Source organism: Oryzias melastigma, linkage group LG24, assembly GCF_002922805.2.
Source record: "Oryzias melastigma strain HK-1 linkage group LG24, ASM292280v2, whole genome shotgun sequence".
Taxonomy (NCBI): domain Eukaryota; kingdom Metazoa; phylum Chordata; class Actinopteri; order Beloniformes; family Adrianichthyidae; genus Oryzias; species Oryzias melastigma.
Genome location: NC_050535.1, coordinates 4227551 through 4249120, shown reverse-complemented (window position 1 = coordinate 4249120; position 21570 = coordinate 4227551). Strand labels below are relative to the sequence as shown.

At 34.8% G+C, this 21570-nt stretch overlaps 1 protein-coding gene across 1 annotated transcript in view; it reads left to right on the top strand.

The window, feature by feature from the left end:
- lama2 (laminin, alpha 2) overlaps positions 1-21570 on the top strand; it is a 179570-nt gene that overhangs the window by 100501 nt on the left and 57499 nt on the right. The window contains exons 22-33 of the mRNA XM_036210649.1: positions 5113-5219; positions 5453-5725; positions 6136-6316; positions 8073-8209; positions 9551-9682; positions 10453-10557; positions 12552-12695; positions 16179-16355; positions 16429-16614; positions 16694-16812; positions 18564-18681; positions 20646-20801. Coding sequence (XP_036066542.1) covers positions 5113-5219; positions 5453-5725; positions 6136-6316; positions 8073-8209; positions 9551-9682; positions 10453-10557; positions 12552-12695; positions 16179-16355; positions 16429-16614; positions 16694-16812; positions 18564-18681; positions 20646-20801 — 1835 coding nt within the window. The remainder of the gene's footprint in view (positions 1-5112; positions 5220-5452; positions 5726-6135; positions 6317-8072; positions 8210-9550; positions 9683-10452; positions 10558-12551; positions 12696-16178; positions 16356-16428; positions 16615-16693; positions 16813-18563; positions 18682-20645; positions 20802-21570) is intronic.

The following is a 21570-nucleotide window of genomic DNA, read 5'->3' as shown; positions in this document are numbered from 1 at the left end:
GGATTTGTCAGTGTTTGTGAGACAGAGCAGTCAACAGCCGATGGGAGGGAGAAAGACTCATTGGACTACAGAAGAAGAAGCGAAAAGAATTCTGAATGTATTTAAACCAGGGGTGTCCCATTCCAGGCCTCGAGGTCCGGTCTCTTGCTGGTTTTCTAGGCCTTATTTGCTGTTGATCGCCTGAATCCGGTGTGTTCCGCCAATGAGGAGCTTCATTGAGAGGTTGGTTAGAAAACATGCTTCGGCCCTCGAGGTCTGGATTTGGGCATCCTCTGATTTAGACGGAACACATTTAGTTTGCTTAAGGTTTCAAACCAGTTTATTTCCTCAATTTTTACAGTCTGAATTCACCGAAGCGGACCCTGGTCAGGAACCAGAAACCACTCATCTTTTGAGGTGGTCTCAGTTTGATTCCAAGTTTGGATTTGCTCTGGGTTATTCTCAGTCTGACATCGATCTGTGCTCGGAGCTGAACAACTGGACCAAACACACACTGTAGCTGGGAGTTACGACATGTGTATGTGATCCGCTTTATGAAAAGCTGATTCTCAAAGTTCTTGGAGCTTAGTTTAGCTCTTTTTGGTGTGAAAGCGAAGCCAGCACTGCTAAAAAAAGACACTCTGCACCAACCTCTCTGGTCACTTGTGGTATTGCAACGTTTTGTTACTTCCTGGTTGGCCTTACCCCCCTGGCCACAAGCGTTACCTTTTGGATTTAGCTCATAAATGGCATGTAGTACCTTCAGTATCCTTCAGGTGGCGATACTGTCTTATCCGCCCAACAAACCATCCATGGTAACGTAGAGTAAGATACAGACTTGTTGCACATATTCACAATGTAACGAGTAACAGTACGTGTCCGTTCAAATTTAGTGGACTGAAGAGTAAATGAATTCAATAAAAAAATGTTGTTGAGTAGAGAGTAAATATTGGTTATATTTTTGATGCTCTGTACAAGTACAAAGTATGCAAATAAAACAATAAAATAAAATAAAATAAAATACTTACGTTCAATGACTTAAGCACTTTACACCACTCCTCAAAACAACTTCTAACATGATACACATTGCTTCTCACAGTGTTTTCCCGACAATATACATGTAATAAACATTTATCAGTGTACGTTCTTGACTTGTATCATGCTTCTGCTGTATCAAAGTAACAAGTAAAACGTGTTGTACCTGACATTGCCACAGACGTTCAAAATTGGTTAGTGAAATATAAAATTTGAATAAGCGAACTATCCCGCCTTCCATTATTCTTTATCTCAATGATTCTCTAAGTTTTTTTGGGATATTTTAGAGTTTAGCTTCTATTTTAGCAGCATGCTAACATTTTTGGCTAATTTGGTTTACTGAGGAATTTCATGCTAATTTTGAGTTTAGCTAATATTTTAGCAACTTGCTAACATTGTTGCTTGTTTCTTCTCTACTGGGTTTTTCAGGCTAATTTAAAGTTTAGCTTCTATTTTAGCAGCATGCTAACGTTTTTGACAAATTTTGCTTGCTGAGGAATTTCTTGCTAATTTTCTGGTTTAGCTAATATTTTAGCAAAATGCTGATGTTTTCAGCTAATTTGTTATATTTTGAAGTTTTTTGAGATATTTTAAAGTTTAGCTTCTATTTTAGCAACATGCTAACATTTTTGACTAATTTGGTTTACTGGGGAATTTCATGCTAATTTTGAGTTTAGCTAATATTTTAGCAAAATGCTGATGTTTTCAGCTAATTTGTTATATTTTGAAGTTTTTTTTTTTATATTTTAGAGTTTAGCTTCTATTTTAGCAACATGCTAACATTTTGACTAATTTAGTTTACTGAGGAATTTTAGGCTATTTTGGAGTTCAGCTAGTAGTTAAGCAATAAAATAGCTTTTTGGCTAATTTGGGCTCCTATGAGTTTGTTATGCTAATTTAGAGTTTAGCTTTTAATTTTAATTAATGCTAGCATTTTTGCTAATTTGGCCTCTACTAAAGGTAAAAGATGAAAACGTAAAAAAAAGGTCACAGATGCTAGTTTCTTTTTTTTATTTTTGCCTTTATTCATGCAAAAAATACTTAGCATAATTCATATCTATTAAAAACAAAAAGAAGGTCATGAATGGAAATACAAATTTCCTAAAGGCTAAAGTAAGTTCATGCGGCTCCTAGGTTTTGATCAGTAGAAAACAAACACAAATGGCTCTTTTACTGTTAAAGGTTGCCGACCTCTGGTCTAAATACACTATTAGACAAGATTAATGCTAAACAATCATTCTTTTACGAACAAGAAGCTGACTTGGAGTAGCAGAACGACTGCTACTAGAGGTGTATGTGTAAGGTCAAGTCGTCCATAATGAAATAAAGATAGACCGATGAAGAGGAAGAACAAAAGCCTCGACACATGAGTCATTCAACTCCAAATCAAAACAAGAAAGCTCTTAAGAACACACGCTAGGTGTTCATCTCACATTCAGCGACCTACAACAGAGCTGTAAGAGGAAAGAGAGACGATGTAAACCGTGAATTATCAATGCCACTAGACGTCTAATCTCTTTTAAACAGGTCATCCACAACATTAGAACCACTTTGTTTCAGGGATCCTATATCAGCTCCAGAAGTGGACTGATGTAATTGAAAATGTTACAGTTGGCCACACCCACAAAAATACGCCTTAATCAATGACAGCCGACTGTTTGACTGATGCTAAAACACATTAAAGACTCTTGAGCTCCTTTGCTGCATGGAAACCTTTTACTCTAATAACTTTAGTCCCATAATACTGAGTCTTATGTTTACATGAGGCTGCTTGGTCCTCTCAGTCGCCTTATTTGACCTAGGAGAGTGTCATGGATAAAACAAGCAACCACTCCAACATTAGGGTTAAAAAATGTGCAGCAAACCGATGAGGATAAATTTGATTGTACTTTTTTAACCCTATATAGTGAATTATATCTAATACATACATTAATGCAACACATTCTCATCTCCAAGTTGTAACATATTGAGGTTTGGTTAAAAGAACCCTCCTGGTCACTTTAAAAAATGACGAGTCGGGCGCAATCAAAACGTCAATTTTTGACGCGAAGGGCTCCTGAACCAATGCCCTTATGTGACAAGTTGAGAGTAAGAATGTGTTGATTTATGAGACCCCTATATATAATATGATCTAAACCTTTCTTAAAAACCCTTTGTGTACACATTTTATGTCCTGTAGTCCATCTTCATTCCACTAGAGGCAGTAGAAAGGATTTTGCTGCTCATTTCAAAATGGCTGCCTCCGTGAAATCTCAAAAACACTTTTGGCGGGAAAAAAGTTTAGCTAATTTTCAAAAGCCTATGGAAAGAATGACTCATTTTTAAATGACAACTTGCTGTATTGAAAGAAAGTAAAATGTGTTATAATTTATTCTTTATAATACATTAACACAAATATAAGACAAATAATGTATTTTTCCTAAACAGTTAATCTTTAAGCTAACATTTTTGTGAGCATAAATAAATCAAATCCCCCATCGGATCATTATTGATACTATCTATATTTAATAAAAAAAGGATGTTGTACAGTTTTTGTCGGTTTCATCAAAGAGTTTTAAAGAACATCTTATAAATATATATATATCCACAATATGATGTTAAATGCTGATCTCAAGAGAGCCATTATGATAAATAAATTCAATGAAATAATACTATAAAGTAGCATTTGTCCCAAAGCAACTCTTACATTGTGGTGACTGAATGAACAGAGTACAGATGGTGCCTAAAGGTGTTGCTAGGAGGCGAGAAGCGAAGTGAGAAAAGAAGAGAAGCATATATGTATATATATGTATAGGACGTGTTTGATGGTGTTCATGCGTTGGTGTCCATGTGTGGACATCTGTTGTGGACGTCTCCCTTTTGATTCCATTACATCTAATGGTAGAAAACAGCAGGAGGGAGAGCAGACTCGGATCCATGTGGGTCCTTTCAACGGGATATGATGTGTGCCACTAATATCGAATGAAAGTGTTCGTTGGCATCTGTGCATTTCCACATATGTTCTGCTATCTTATTCGCCAGATGGAAGCTGTGATGTTCAATGTTTTATTTGTTCATCAGAGGGGTTGATTGACAGATGAAGGTGCCTTTATTACTTTCAGGGATGTTACATCACTAAGTTTGGGAAATACTAAAGTTGTGCGGAATGCCAGAATTTTCTTGTACTTAACAGCTTTCTAACATTTGTTATTTATGTTGAAATATCAATCAAATAGCAATTATTGGCTCTTATAACACAGATTACTAACACAAAGTAAAAAAAATCTAATATCGGAAACTATAGAGCAGGGACACACCTGAACTGCAATCAGTCTTGGATATCTAGAAACCTTAAAAACAACACAAAAGCTAAGAAAAGACCACAAAGATTCAATTTCTGAGAAGATCTGTATCTTTCATTCTATTTCTATTGTCCTTATTGGTGTGAGCTGGTTCAGATGTTTTATATCTGAGCCACAATTACCTCTATAGGTGGATATTAGTTGGCCAAATAAAGGCCAACATTTTAAGACTGTAGACTATCACTGATCCAGTAGAGCAAAAATCTTCCTGTATGTTTTTTTATCTATGGGCATGCTGCGGGCGCAAATACTTTTACAACATGTAAGGGGCAGACACGAGCACTTAGTACGAATTTTTAATTTTTTCAGCCCCCCAATTTCTGTGCTTTTGATAAGATGCCCAGTAGTGCTTTTTAAGTGACAAATGTGCACTACTTGTGTAGTTGGATATTTTACCCAATGGACGGGCATCTTTTGTGCGCTCACATATCACCTGCACACCTCATACATGCAGCATTTGTGTGTGTGGATCAGTTAGGAGCCACTCTGTGCTGATTACGAGGATGTGCGTTTGGGCGCAGCATCACCCAACTTTACATTAGTCCTACAAATGCATCACAATACTATTACCACACGCACCACAATGGTACGTTCCATTTTTATGATGTTTTTGAGCAGCTGAACGTGCCAACCACTGTATGTGTGCATGTGACTAAAATCGTACTATGTTCCTTTACTTTTTTCAGAACTTAATTTGCTGCATTTTTTCCATTTTCTTTAATTAATTTTGATTTTCATGTATGTCATCCTCACACAGCTTGCCAATGCCATGTTAACGGCTCTCTGTCTGGAGTCTGTGACAAATATAGCGGTCAGTGCCAGTGCAAAGAGGACGTGTTGGGTCGACAGTGCGATAAATGCAGGGTAAGTTAAAGAAAAGGAAGTGACTTTGCAAATTTTGCTTGTTAGAGATGTAATTCTAGTCTCACTTTCTTATAAAAGTCTCTGTAAGTTTATGATTTATTAGCTATATTCTTATTTTTCTTCTTTATGTAAATAAATGTAAGTAAAAAGATGGCGAATGTGGTTCGGTTTTCTTGATTCTTCATTCCTGCTGGTCCCTTCATCTTCGTTCTCCTAACTCCTGATTGGTCCAGCCCAGCTACTGGTGGGATGCAGAGCATCACGGGTGTACGCCCTGCCGCTGCAGCCCTCGCGGTTCAGTCGCCCAGAGGTGTGACCCCGAGGGCCGCTGCACCTGTCGCCCCGGCTTTGCGGGCTCACGCTGCGATCAGCGTCGCCCGGGTTACGAGAGGCGGGAAACCCGGCGGCCTGTGGAGCGCGTTCCCATAGAAGCTGTGCTCCAGAGACGGGGGGGCACTTCCCGCTCGGGGGGTTGTCCCAGGGGAGCGTACAAGCCTCAGGCGGGGGTAACACTCGCTGCATGGGGCAGTGGTGTGTGGGCGTGTGCTTTTGTCTCTCTGGTGACGCTTTACTGTCGTGAAGCAAATAAAAAAATAACTTTTGTTGGATTGTATTAACCATTTTCTTTTGCATGGGTTGTGTCATTTATGTCTTTTGTTCTAAAGAGTTTTACTTGTAGGGGTGGATTTTGTGGATTACATTAAGAAGTAAATATGTAGATGGCTTGATGGTTGCAGTATGTTGAGGAGAAACATGGTTGCAGTGAGCGATTCTGGTGTTTTTTTCACTAAGATATGTGCATTCGGGTTGCAACTTGCAATAAACCTAAGCCTGTTTATTAGATCTTAATAATTTGACATAACTGACCTTCGTGTCTTCATCAGCTCATTTTTTCAATTTTTTGGTGCTCCACCAGCCTGAGACTCACGGCATTACCACGGGCGGCGTGTGCGTCCCCTGCCACTGCAACTCCTTCGGTTCCAAGTCGTTTGACTGTGATGACTCGGGTCAGTGTCGCTGTCAGCCAGGTGTCAGTGGACCCAAGTGTGACAGGTGCTCACGAGGGTTCTTTAACTTCCAGGAGGGCGGCTGCACAGGTAAGGAGAAAATGTGATCTAAACTAGAAAAGTTGCAATAACTGCAATAATGCTAGTGTGGAAATTTCGTTAAAGAACTATGAAAGAGCACTGAAGTTGACATAAATTTACGAAAATTTTGTAGTAAAATTGTAGTAAAATCCCTAATACATGCCAATTTTGCAAAAAAATATTTAGTGTGTTGCTTAAATATTAGCTAAACTCCACATTAACCCAAAAAACCTTAGTAGATTCCAAATTAGCACAAAAAGCTAACTTTTTGCTTAAATACTAGCTTAACTCCAAAATAGTCTAAAATTCTTTAGTAAACTAAATTAGTCAAAAACGTTAGCATGTTGCTAAAATGGAAGCTAAACTCTAAATTAACCTACAAAAATCTCAGTAGTTAACAATTTAGCCAAAAACGTTAGCATGTTGCTAAAATATTAGCTAAACACCAAAATAGCCTAAAATTCTTGAGTAAACTAAATTAGTCAAAAATGTTAGCATGTTACTAAAATGGAAGCTAAACTCTAAATTAACCTATAAAAACCTCAGTAGGTAACAATTTAGCCAAAAACGTTAGCATGTTGCTAAAATATTAGCTAAACTCCAAAATAGCATAAAAAAAACCTCAGTGAATGCCAAGTCAACCAGATTAGCTAGCAAAATGCTAATAGAACAGCTCAATGCCAGTTTTTGTTTAAATTACTATAAAAGATTTAAGTGTAGCCCATGAATATATTTAGACTTGTTGCTAATCTACTTAATAAAATACGTTCTCATTCATTTCATGTGTGGCACATTTTGCTCAATATTTAAAAAAAACATAAAATTTATGAATACCAAAAACACAGGCAGTAATGTCCTGAAGGAGCTGAACGTTTTGATACCAAGATGGATGAAATAGGAGAAAGTGGGATTGAGTTTTTACTTGCTGAAAAATGTAAGGAATGGCGCAGGAGAATCACTGTGTGTGAATGCTTTCAGTTCATTTCTAGAGAGCACCTGAACCGATTTAAAAGTACCAGTTCGGCTACATTTAGCAGTGTTGGAACCAAAGCACTTTATTTTCTCAACCATACATATTTAATATTAATTTTTCTGTTTTTTTTTCTATGCTGAAAGATTTTTTGTTGTGAAAATCAAATAAAGTGTTAAAACACCATGAATTTGCCAGTTAAAATCAACTACAGTTCCAGTGCTTAATTTTCTAAACAAAAAAAAAATGTCATTTACATTTGTAGTTATGTGAAAGATGTATTAATATTCAGATAAAGTTTAATTATGAAAAGAACAAAAAAACTAAACATAGTCTCTAGTACTGTCTTCGAATATGTCACGATACATAATGTATCGTGACATGTGTATCGTGATATATATCGCCAGACTCTTGCCAATACACATCGTGGACACAGATACATTTTTAGTAAGTCAACATTTAAAAAAAAAAGAAAAAAGTAAAATATTGTCTTCGGTAATTCATGATATCGTGTCACCAGACTCTTGCCAAAATACCCCCTAATTTATACATTTAGTTTTTTATTTTATTCTGTACTCTGAATGAGTACTTCTCTTTTAATTTAACAAAAATACTCAAAAAGCTAAAAGAAAAATTATGAGATTTTTTATATTTTTGGACCACCTTATCATCACTATGAACTGTTGATTCACAGGTGCAATTTTCTTGAAATAAAGGAAGTTAGTAAGTTGTAAAACTTGTTTTTTTGTGTGAAAACTGTCTGTCATTTATAAAAAATCTCCCTCCTCCTCCCAGCCTGCCAGTGCAGTCATGTGGGAAACAACTGCGATGCAAATACCGGACAGTGCATTTGTCCTCCTAACACAATCGGCGAAAGGTGCGACCGCTGTGCTCCAAACCACTGGGGACACGACATTACAACTGGTTGTAAGGTAGGATCGGACCAATATGTGTAGGAATTATAAGTTCAAATTTCACAATAGACAATATCCACTAAGTACTCAATCTCATCTGTATTTTTTACAATTAATACAGATATTTTAAGGCTATACATCTTGTTCACTTTTCTCAAACATACTTGAAGATTTTTTGCTTAAACTCTCAAGGTTCAAACCATTGTAGAAAAATGAGTTCAGTATAATAGAAATATTGAAGATTTATGGAGATTTAACAAACTGAATGGATTCTGTACAGGAGACACTCAGGACACAGAAAACAATGCGCAGTTTAAAAAAAGCTAAATTGCTCTAAGAAAAACCTGAGTACTGCAAAGTCACGAAGGTATCCTGTACCACCAACTGGATTTAAATATTTAAAAAAATATTGAAGGGTACTCCCTTTATGATTGTCATGGACAATATGTTACAAATAAACCCAAAAAAGTTTAAATTCAGACTATTTATCAATCGTTTGGTACTGGAGTTAATAGGGACTAACTTTTTAAGTTATTTATTAATCTACAAGTCTAATATGTCTCTAAATATCTAATAAATACCTCTAATTTCTTTGGGATTTTATAGTAGGGTGCATAAGGTTTCTATTTTGGGTAAAACTTTATTGCAGAAAAACAGTACAAATATAACAAAACTGGAGAAAGAAAATGTACTTTTTACTCTTTTTAACCTTTATTTTACCAGGAACTCCCATTGAGACTTATATTTTTTTTTCAAGGGAGACCTGGGCCAGAAGGCATCAATACAAGAAAATAAAACACAGTTTAAACAATTAAAATGGAAATAAAATACAATTATAGTAAAATACAATAAAATGCAAATTAAAAGAACAACAGGACAATGAATAAAAGGTTAATTAAGAGTGGTACGGATAGATCAAGAAAGTTAACAGATACATTTAAACATCTGTTATACTCATAATTTGTTCTATCATTAAGTGATTAGTTTTGAATATTCCATTCATAACATATTTTACTTTTTTTCATACTCAGGTGACTTTCTGACTTTATTTTTAAATGTTTTGGTATTTTGTTTTTCTCCAAGGTTCTGTTAAGACTATTTATGGAAATCACCTTTAAAGATTGATGACCAGAAAAGTCTGTTTTCCTTTTTAGATAGTTGATGTTTTTCCTGGCTCATGTTGCATTAATGCAGCTGAGTTTTCTAGCAAACTGCCAACATTTTTTCCTTTTACGACCCAACAAAAAACTTGAGCAGGAACTGTGAGCTAACATGTTGTTTACTTTAAAAGCTCGTATAAATCAGGTGTTTTTTGTGTGCTATCTGGTTTACTTTTGGGTAAAAAATGGCTTCTTCCAGGAGTGTGGCTGCAACGTGGTTGGCTCCCTGAGCCAGCAGTGCAACATGAACACCGGCTGCTGCTCGTGCCGCGACTCCTTCAGAGGAGAGAAATGTGATGAATGCCAAATTGGATACCGAGACTTTCCTCAGGTAATGTTCTAATGTGTCATTAGTGGGAAGTGTCTTCCTATCCCGTTTATTCGTCACGTTCTCATCAAATTAACGACACCTGCTTCTGAAAATGCAAAAACAATGAATTATTTTGCTGAATATGTGTAAATGGTACATACGTTTAAAAATATAGTAGATTTATCATGCAAAGATTTTAAAATGATTCATCTGATAGTCTTAGGAGCAGAGTTTATACTAAAAAAACATGAATTTAAAATGTGTTAGTATATTTTAGAAAAAAATGATTATTATTAGACGTTACAATGACCTGAAGTGTACTTTAAAAATGCAAAATAATACATTTTATCATTGTCTGTGTAAATACTCGATTCTGATTGGCTACTGGGTGTTAATTAAAAAGTAAGTTTCAGTCATTAGATGCCTTCTCGTCATGCAGTTGCGGTTTTATGTGTGGCCACAGCTTTAATAAGCAGATGGATGGACTCAAAAACTAAGTTGTAGAATGATGTTTTTGGCAGAATTCTAAATTGTGAAAAATGTGACGCAAGGAAACTGGCAAAAAATAATAAAAATAAATAATTTTCATTTTTTTTTCTCTAAAAAATGGGTTCAAATTAAAAAGCTGGTGTCCTAAAGAACAGATTTTGTCAGCTAAGTATAACCAATCTGGATTAAATTAATACATCTAAAAATAGCAAAGCAGAATCTGATCCAATGGAACAGCTTTGATGAACTCTTCTCTTTTAGTTTTTTTTATCTGATTTTGTGTGTGCTTGTTGTTTTTACAGTGCATACAGTGCCAGTGCAGCTTTGCAGGATCGGACAGCCAGACCTGCGACCTGGAGAGGCGAGTGTGTGCCTGTGCAGATCAAACTGGAAAATGCAGCTGCAAGGTACAACAACAACATTAAACTCAACTCTCATTTATTACAAAAGATGTTTTTTTTATAATTTAGGTTAAGTTTAAAGATGTTTATGATGTTGGAGAAAACTTCCTTTGTGCTTGTGTGTGCACGCTTTACAGTGCATTATTTGAAGTGCTGACGCGGCAGCTTTCTGCGTGCAGCAGCCTCCACATACAGGCGCTTTCAACACTCCGTCCCACACGCATGCAGAAATATCAATGCATACATTTATATAGAAAGCTTTGCATATTTACAGAAGAGGCAGCTCTTCTGTTACAGAATATAAATGATCAAATGTCACAGAAAAAGCATCAAAAACACGATTCCTGCTTGTTGCTTGAACAGAGGTTAATGAAACAGTAGCCTCTTGTAAATGACACATTCCACATCATGTAGCTATCTTTGTTACTTAAATAATTTACTTAAAACATGTAGGAAAAAGATTTAATTCATTCTGTGAGAAAATGTCGATTTTTAAGCAGTTTTAGAGGGATAAAATGTCAAATATTTGTATATTTCTTTGATTTTATGCTTTTATTACAACTTTTTCTTAAAAAATTTTATAAAACAAACATTTATAAGTCTGTTTCTATATTTTGACCACCAGCAAATAGGAAAACGAGTATTCAACCTGATTTTATCAAAGAAAGAAATCAGAAATATAACATTTTATAGCTGGAAACTTGGCAGTAAACATTTACAGTGAACACAAACACAGATCCATTTTTAATAAGGTAGATTAGTTTTGACCTTGTACATTCTTTTAAAAATATTTCAATTTTATTGGAGGTTAAAGATAATTTCCTGAACGCAAAATATATAATATTTTTTAAAGTGTTTTAGATTTTCGTAGTATTTCTGAATATTTTATCAACTTTTTATATTTTAATTAAATCAAAATCTGCTTCATAAAAACTATTTTTATTGGAATAAATGTGTCATTTGTGTGAACTGTATGTATAAGTGCATTTTTTTCAGCAATATTGTACTTTTTTCTCTTTTTTTAATCAATGTCGGATTTAATATCTTAATATATTTGATATATTAATTTTTTCCTTTGTTTTTATGACCAATGTGCCTTTCAATTAATATTCCAGCAAGTTGTTTTTCCATTTGAATTTTTATGCCAAAAAAAAATCAAATTTTTATATTCTTCAGTTTATCAGATGTATTTAGAAATAATAAATACAGCCTGAGAGGATCAAATACGTTTATGAAACCAGCTGTGTGAACAAATGCTATAGGGTTCACTGCATCCCGGACAAGCCCCCAATTTATATGACGTCCCCGTTTGGTCCAGGGAAATAAAATAGTGAAATAAAGCAAATATGTATTATCATTATAATTTATTCCCATTTCACAGGCCAGATTAAACAGTTTAACAGGACATAAAAGTATAACATAACAATAGTACAGCATAACATAAAAGTAAACTAAGAAAAACGTATAACAAAAACACAAAATAATGTCTCCAGATAACAGATAACAAATGTATTTACAGGAAAACAATAAAGGACAAACAAGAATAACTGAAAAGGAGAAGTGAAAGGCCAAAATAACACTAAACTGAACCCCAGGAGGTTACTTAAGTATCTTTTTGTTTAAACCTTTTATTGTAACTGATTGTTTTAATATTTATTTCTTGTAAAGGACTGTTTAAATTAAATTGAAGTTGTATTGAAAAAAAGGGCTCGGACTCGATAAATGATGTAAATCTCCATCCAATTTTTACATTTTGTCATTTACTTCTTCTATTATGATTTTTAAATTCTTTTACCAGTTTGAAATAAGTGCATTTAATAGTAAAAAAGTAAAATAAATAAGAAGATTTTCTGAAAGAGATGCAACAATAATGATAATATCCAGTTATTTTAATAAGAAGTGATGCAATTCTCCATTATTAAGGTCATATTATTTATAATTTTTCTTCTTTAAGTCATTGTTAATTCACTGACCTAACTTTTTACATGTCTGCATCACAGGTGAACGTGGAGGGCAGCGACTGCGATCGCTGTAAACCCGACATGTTTGGGCTGTCGGCGAGGAACCCACTCGGGTGCAGCAAATGTTACTGTTACGGACTGACGCATTCCTGCACCGAGGCGCAGGGTCTTATCCGGATGTGGGTGAGTAAAGCTAATTAAAACATAGCATCCTAACAGTCTGATTTGAACATTTTCCCTCCAAATAAGTCTAATTTACCTATTTTAAATGAGGATTCAAGGTCTAGTTTTGATTTTATGCCCCTGTGGTTCTTCAGTCCGTAGTGGATCTCATTTAAAACGGGTTAAAACGGTTCTAAATGTATGTGAATGAAGCTATTTTATCCTTAAAAAATAGGGTGTTTTCTGAAATAAGTCAAACTGCAGCTACTTTTATAATCCTGAACTAGAAGTTTCTCCATTTGATTCTATTTATTAAGCAAATTTTAATTTTCCAACATCATTTTTGTTATAAACATGAAATTATTTCTTTTATTTTTGTGGTTGTTGCTGTTTATAAATGTATTTTGCCTTAAAAAAGAACATTTTTCAGCCCCCATAGGTTAACAAAAATGGATTGGCAAACACTTCATTGGAAGCTGCAGAGTTTCATAACGGGGGAGCCGCAGGAATCTTTATCTGATCAACAAGTATTCACTTCATTTTTTTGTTGACAGAAGGGGGAGGCAGGGAGGGATAACGGGGCCGAGAAGAAGACATTAAAAATGGAAAGTTTATTGGAAAAAGGGAGATTTTCTCCAAACCACTGAATCGTGAGATTACACTGAGTGGAGTGGGACATACACACAAACATGCACACACACAATCTCTACGCCCAGACTTCATACGTACACCATCCAAACAGCTCACCTACACACTCAACTCTATGGAATTACATCAAGGACAGCACATGAAATGCTTTTTTTTGCTTGTTTCAATCATTTTATTTAAAAATCATAAATATTTTTGGTTAACTAGTGTGTTTAGAACTTACCTGCATTTCTTTATTGAGGTTAGAAGTTTTTCTATTTCATGTGTGACTACCTCTGCCGTTTAAGCTATAATAACCTATTTAAGATTCTTAACTTTCGACCAAAAAGCATCGGCCCAGAACGCCTCGGATATCATTTCAGAAAACCGACACAAGAGCCAGAGACTCGGGCTCAAGCAGATGAATCTATTTTAAAACCACTCAACCACAATACAGGGTTTGTCAATAACAAAAACTTAGGATTTAGTCTAAACCGCCCTTACAGGCCGTCTATTGGGGAGGAAACATCAAGATCGTAGGCTGTTCGGTCAACCTGGTGAGAAGACCTTTTCATGCAGTTTTTTATAACGAAAACAGGGTATGTAAAGGTGAAAAGATGAGGGCATGTGGTACGAATATTTCATTTTTTATATGGCAGGGGTCGGCAACCTTTAACAGTTAAAGAGTCATTTGGGCTCGTTTTCTACTGATCAAAACCACATAGTCTTACTTCAGCTTCTAATTTGCATTCATGACCATCTTTTTTTATATATATATATAAATTATGTATATTTTTTGACATGAACAAAAGGAAAAATATAAAAAGAAACTAGAATTTCTCAATATGGGATTTTAAAAAACATTTTACCTTTAGTAGAGGCCAAATTAGCGAAAAAGCTAGCTTGTTGCCTAATTACTAGCTAAACTCCAAATTCCTCAGTAAAATAAAATCAGCCAAAAATGTTAGCATGTTGCTAAAATAAAAGCTTAACTCTAAATTAGCCTAAAAGTTTCAGTAAATAACAAATTAGCCAAAAACGTTAGCATGTTGCTAACATATTTGCTAAACTCCAAAATAGCATAAACAAACCCCAGTGGATGCCAAGTTAACCAAATGAGCTAGCAAAATGCTAATAGAACAGCTAAAAATGTTAGCATGTTGCTAAAATATTAACTCTACTCCAAATTTGCATAAATAATTTTAGTAGCGGCCAAATTAGCCAATAAAAAGCTAGCTCAGGGGTCTGAGGAGAGCTCTTTTATCTCTCCTTGGTTAGATAGATAATTAAGTAGAGTTTAATTAATTGCTTTTAATTAATCTATTTACTTAACTTTTCACGTAGTTGTCATAATCAAGTTCAAAATCAAATGTGAAATGTGTTCATTAAATCTAGAGTTTCCCAACACTTTATTATTTTCATTTGTAATGAATCGGAGCTTCAACATAAAAGAAATGTATATAATTTCTGAGATATTAAAGCATTGGTGTCAAACTCAATCACTAAAATCCAAAACACACGATAAATATTTTTTGAACACAAAGTATATTTTTAAAACTGTAACTTTTTAACATGATTATGAACTACATATTTAGCATTAACTCCGATAGTGCTTTTGTGAATGCATTAGGCTGAATTTGGCCTCTGAAGATGCCAGTGCTGATTGCTGGAAATGCTAAAATTGATAGATAAAAACGCTGAAGCTGTTAGCTGAAATCACTTAAGCTAATAGCTGAAAACGCTGAAGCTAAAAGCCCGCTAAAATGTTAGCTAAATGCCAAATTAGCCTTAAAACTTTCAGTTATTCTCTGGAAAAATGTCACAAAAATGTATTTTCTTTGACTTTTTTTTAAGTAACATGTAGCGTTACAAATGAGAAACATTTCTTTTGAGTGCACAACTGATTTTTTTAGCAGGAAAACACATTTTTGCACAAAAGTTCAGTAGTTAAAATAATGAAAACCATTGAAATGATAAAAGAGAAATGACACAATATGCGTGATATGTATCGTCATATCCCAGCACTAATTGACACGCAATGCAAAACTGGAGATAATATGGAAGAATTTGTGGAAGCATTGAGCATCTGGAGATATTCAATTATGTCAATTTTGTGGAAAACAAAGATAAAATCATTTAAGTTAAGAGCAAGTTTTGAACTGCTTTCCGTTGCCCTACTGTCAATGAACAACCTGTCTATGCATTATGTGTGCTACTGTACAATTTACATTTTTTCATGGTTGTGTGTTGAAATTAAAAATAAAAGGCTGATTTCACCCATGTAGCCTCTATGTTTTTAATTTTGTGGATTTTACAGGAGGATTTTGTGATAATTTGTATGCGAGTATAAAAAAATCAAAGTAACAAGTGGTGAGCTCCTTTTTAAATTGGATGAGTGAACTCATGTAATTACAATTCCATCCAGTAACTTAAGTAAAATAATCAATTAATCTTTAAAAGTAATTTGCCAAACACTGTGTGACGAAAAAAAACTTTATTTAAATTGTCTAAATTAACTCTAATATAGGTTATTGGCTCCGATGCATGTGGTCGGATATCCCATCACAAAAATATGTTGTTTCAGTTTCGGATCACCCAGTGAAAGAAAAATGCTGACTATTTTTCTTTGAAACAAGGGTCTTAAAAACTGAATCTGCTGTCTGGCAAAGTCAAAAAGTTTTGAACAGTGGCCGAGTCAGCATTTTTCAGATGATAGAGAAAAAAGCAGACGGAGAAAAACCAAAGGAAAAAAAACCCTGGACATGTTTATACCTGATCCTTTCTTTTTAATATTTCACACTGAGAACTACAGCAGCTGGAAGCTGTGTTGATAAAAATGAGTTTAGAATCTGTGTTTTTTTTTTTTAAACACTATAGCTAACACTGAAACCAGAGCAGACAGAGCTCCCCCTGGTGGACAAATTCAACGCGGTAAAGACGAGAAGCGGCGTCAGCTTCCAGCATCCGGAAATCATCGCTCGAGCAGAACAAGTCCAGGCGACTCTCTCCGAGCCGTTCTATTGGCTACTGCCGGAGCAGTTCACCGGCTCCATGGTGGGAGTTGAAAGATTTCATCATTTCTGGTTAATTTTTCTGTCCAGATGTGACTGAATGTGTTCGTTTTTAGATCACGGCGTACGGCGGGCAGTTGAAATACGCGGTGTACTACGAAGCCAGAGATGAAACCGGGCCGTCTTCCTACGAGCCCCAGGTCATCGTCAAAGGCGGTCCGAACCACAACATGTTGATGTTTCGACACATCGCGGGAATTCAGATCGGACAGCTCACTCGGCATGAGATCGACATGACAGAGGTACAAAGAGTTTCATTTTGATTCAAAAAATGTATCAAACCTGCAACGTGGGGGTGTTTGTTTTTGTGTTTGTGAACAGCACGAGTGGGCGTTTGCAGATGGACGTCCAATGACTCGAGAGGACTTCATGGACATTTTGTTCCATGTTGACTACATCCTGATTAAAGCATCTCATGGCAACTTGATGAGACACAGCCGGTAAAACGCACAGTAACTTTCAGCAATAAACAAAACAATCTATAAAAATAAAATACATAGATTTGTAAGGTTTATTTAAGATAATTTATGAATTTATTGTAAATTAAATTACATTAAAAATATCATAATTGCTCCTAATCATGAATAGACAAATTTGCACTTCTAAATATATATATAATGATAATAGATAATTAAGTAGAGTTTAATTAATTGCTTTTAATTAATCTATTTACTTAACTTTAAATATATATATAATGATAATAGATAATTAAGTAGAGTTTAATTAATTGCTTTTAATTAATCTATTTACTTAACTTTTCACGTAGTTGTCATAATCAAGTTCAAAATCAAATGTGAAATGTGTTCATTAAATCTAGAGTTTCCCAACACTATTTTCATTTGTTATGAATCGGAGCTTCAACATAAAAGAAATGTCTATAATTTATGAGATATTAAAGCATTGGTGTCAAACTCAATCGCTAAAATCCAAAACACACGATAAATATTTTTTGAACACAAAGTATATTTTTAAAACTGTAACTTTTTAACATGATTATGAACTACATATTTAGCATTAACTCCGATAATGCTTTTGTGAATGCATTAGGCTGAATTTGGCCTCTGAAGATGCTAGTGCTGATTGCTGGAAATGCTAAAATTGATAGATAAAAACGCTGAAGCTGTTAGCTGAAATCACTTAAGCTAATAGCTGAAAACGCTGAAGCTAAAAGCCCGCTAAAATGTTAGCTAAATGCCAAATTAGCATTAAAACTAAAAAGTAAACACAATAAAAAATGTAGGTTACCTAAAACAGCTAGTATTTACCTGAAAAAATAGCTAAACATCTCAAATAGCCTAAAAAAGCTGAAAGAAGCCTAAATTACACAAAACAACAAGCATGTAGCCAAACAATTAGTTAAACTCCAAAACAGCTTACAAAACTTTTAAAAGAGTCTAATTTAGCAAAAAATATATAAAAAACAGTTAGCATGTAGCTGAAATATTAGCTAAACTTCAAAATAGCCTAAAAATTGAAAAAAGGCTAAATTAGCCAAAACAGCTAGCATGTACTTGAAATAATAATTCAACTCTAAAACAGCCTGAAAAACAAAATAAAAAAGCCTTAATTAGCCAAAATATTTAGCATGTAGCTGAAATATTAGCTAAACTCCAAAATAGCCTAAAAACTGGAAAAAACAAAATTAGCCAAAAGAGCTAGCATGTAGCTGAACTATTAGCTAAACTCCAAAATAGCTTAAAAAACTGAAAAAAGCCTACATTAGCCAAACGAGCTAGCATGTTGCTAAAATGTTAGCAAAACTCCAAAACAGACTAAAAACCAAAAAAGATCATAAATTAGTCAAAACAGCTAGCATGTAGCTGAAATATTAGCTAAACTCCAAACTAGCCTAAAAAATCTTAGAAAATGCCAAAATAGTCCAAAAAACTTGCAGAATTTCAATCTTTCAAACTTTAAAACCGTAACTTTTTAACATAATTATGAATAATAAAAAAGGCAGGAATATTATTCCAGGATAAAAGAACTTAAACCTTAAATAACTTTCAATATTTTATTCTCTATAAATATATATTTTGTCAAAATTATACAAGTTAGAAATAAGTGCAAGATAACGTATAAACAATAACAATAAAATAGAATGACCCGGAGGGCCGGATCCGGCCCCCGGGCCTTGACTTTGACACGTGTCTTAAAATATCTGTGGAGCTGATGTTCTCCTCTTGTCCACCAGAGTTTCAGAGATCAGTCTGACGGTAGCAGAGGAGGGAACGCCGTCTGAGGAAAGCGAGAAGGCCCATCAGATCGAGAAGTGCGAGTGTCCAGCAGGATACTCTGGACTTTCCTGTGAGGTACGACCTAAACGTGGAGCATGAACTAATGTCAACAAGTATTTAACAGACCAGATTATTTAAGTATTTTATAATTCCAATAACAGCATATTTTTTAGATTTAAATCTTTTCTTTTTTAGGTTTAAGTTGCTAAAGTCAAGTTTCGAATATCTTAACCCACAAAAAATATTTTAGTAAATAAAAAGTTAACAGGACCATCTTATATTATTTTTCTTTAAGTCTGCAGGATTTGTAGTTCATCTGAGAATTTTTTAGAAGTATAATAATAAAAGAATCATCTTTAGTGAAATCAAACTCCTGCTTAAAGATGAGAGGCAGACACCACTTCCCTTCATTTATGTACAAGTTTTAATTTAATCCAGATTTACTGCTATAAGACAGACTTCTAACTTTGGTGATTTTACTATTTTTTTTACTTTATTATTGTTGGAATCATCTCGTCTGAATTAAATTAAAACATACAATCTTAATTTTTCCACTGTTTTAATCTTTACTTGTATTGCACCTTAATTTTGAAGAACCCATGGGATCAAATTGTTATTATTTTTTTATTTATTATACCATATGTAATTATTTGGTCTTCTTGGCTGCTGTTAAATCCTGCTACACAAAACGAAAAAATTTACTTCAAAATCTCAGAAGAAACTTGTTTGTATCTTTTAATCAAACCTCATTAAAACTTAAATTAATGTAACTATAGAAATGATAATAAATGATGTTTGGGAAAACATAATGAAGGGAGCAGTTGTGAAAAACATGACTAAATCTGAAATTTACATTTTATAAAGTATTATTTAAAAAAAGAGAGTTGATAGAACTCCCCCTGAGTGTTCTCGCACTGTCAAGTATTTCACAGACTTTTTATTTGCATTCAGTGTTTAAGCTCTATAGTCTTACAGGACATTTTTTTTTTAATAAATGCATTTTTCATTGATGTGATTAATCCTCACTAAGAATCTCGTCCACTCGTTGTGATTTTTGTCAAAGCAATTGGCATTCAGCTTTGCTCCAGCTCCTTCTATTAAGCCTCAGAAAGCATCCAGCAGCAGCTCCATCTTCAGCTTAATGAGGATTTTGTGGCGACAGCTCGTTTTACACATAAGCTGCAGTTCTGGGTAAATCAGCTTCTAGAAAAAATAAAAAACAGTTCAAATCTAAGATTAAAATTGTGTTTTTAACATGTTTTTATTGATTTTTTCTGATGATTAAGGACACATATATGAAGACTATTGAGCACAAAATGCTATTTCTTTATTTAAATAGTTGTGAATCAGGAACAGATGAAAAAATTTAGTTTGAAATCGAGCTAATTTCTCTGCTTCATGCTCTCAGCAACTAGGAAGGGAAAAGGGGCGGGGCCTACAATCCCACCCACATGGATTTTGGCTAAAAATATCATAAACTTTATTAAAATTCAACTTGAAAATAGCTCAAAAGATGATCAGAGTGGGAAAAAAAAACATGTTTTTATCATCACTTGTTTATATAGTTTTCAGGTCTAACCTCTTATATATAAAACAAACTATTTATAATGGACATCATGCTGTAAACTAAATGGCTAGCGGTAGCTAACGTTCAGGTCTAGAGGCCTCGACTGACAGATGGCGGCTCTATTTGTAGCCGCTGTCGCTGCTAATAAAGTATTTTTAAACGGGCGTTTAGTGCTAGCAGAGGGAACAGATGGCTCTTTAAATGGACTCCATTAATTATTAGAGAACAGGAGAGAGCAGGAGAGTCTGTGCGGATCGGATGGATGCAGGGGGATGTGTGCTCAAAACTTACTGAGGGGAATAACTCTTAATTGTGTGTATACGTGTGAAGCGGAAACGCTTGCTCCTCCGAAGTGACCGGCCGGGATAATCATGTGGCTGCAGGACAGAGATATTTCAGCGTGAAGAATAGTTTGGGGTCAGCACATGCTCCATGTTTCATTCCTGCTTCTGTGTTTGCCATCTCTGCGCAGGAATGCGCCGCAGGCTTCTACCGTCTCCGCACCGCTGGGCCGGCCGGGGCTTTTCCAGCGGTCCGAGCGCCCACCGCTGCTGGCATGGGCAGCTGTGTTCAGTGCCAGTGCAGTGGGCACTCCTCCACGTGTGATCCCGAGACATCCATATGCCAGGTAAATGAATGTGTGCGAGCGTGCACACGCTCAGGGTTCACATTTCTCATCTGGATGAATACTTCTTTAGTATTAATAGAATAATACACTTGAACACCATTTTCCTCCTCTATCTATAATATAAGGTCTGGTATTCATGAGGTAAGTATTAATCCAGGAATTCCAAAAAGAGATTAAAATGTGATTTTGTGGATTATTCTTGCACACACAGACACAATAACACAATCCCAACCGTGTTCAGGTCGCTAACCGGTTTAATAGCAGACGATATTTTCAGGAACCGACCTGTACGAGACTGAAGTGGGCATTTGATTTTTCTTTTAGGTTCCAGTTTTCCTTCAGTTTTATTTATCTAAACTGTATTTAAACACTAAATTTGGTTTAGGAACCATTATGATATAGACTTTCCTTTAACCAAAACTGTCAAAATAGAAGCTAAAAAGTCAGACGCCAACTTCAAACTTCTTCCAACTTTTAAGGTAAGACAGGAAAAAAAAAATTACAAAAAAACACAAATTTACTACTCCCTATTGGTTTGATTGTTTTCACAAGGTAATGAGATCAACTATCTCGTTATCAGGAGATAATGATAATGAGATAGTGGATCTCATGATATCTCATTGATCACTATCTGGTTATTACAAGATAGTGACAACGAGATATCACGAGATAGTGGTGATATCTCATCACTTTCACGTGATAACGAGATAGTCAATCTCATTATCTTGAGAAAAAGATTTAAAAAAAAAAAGAAGCTACGTCATTTTTT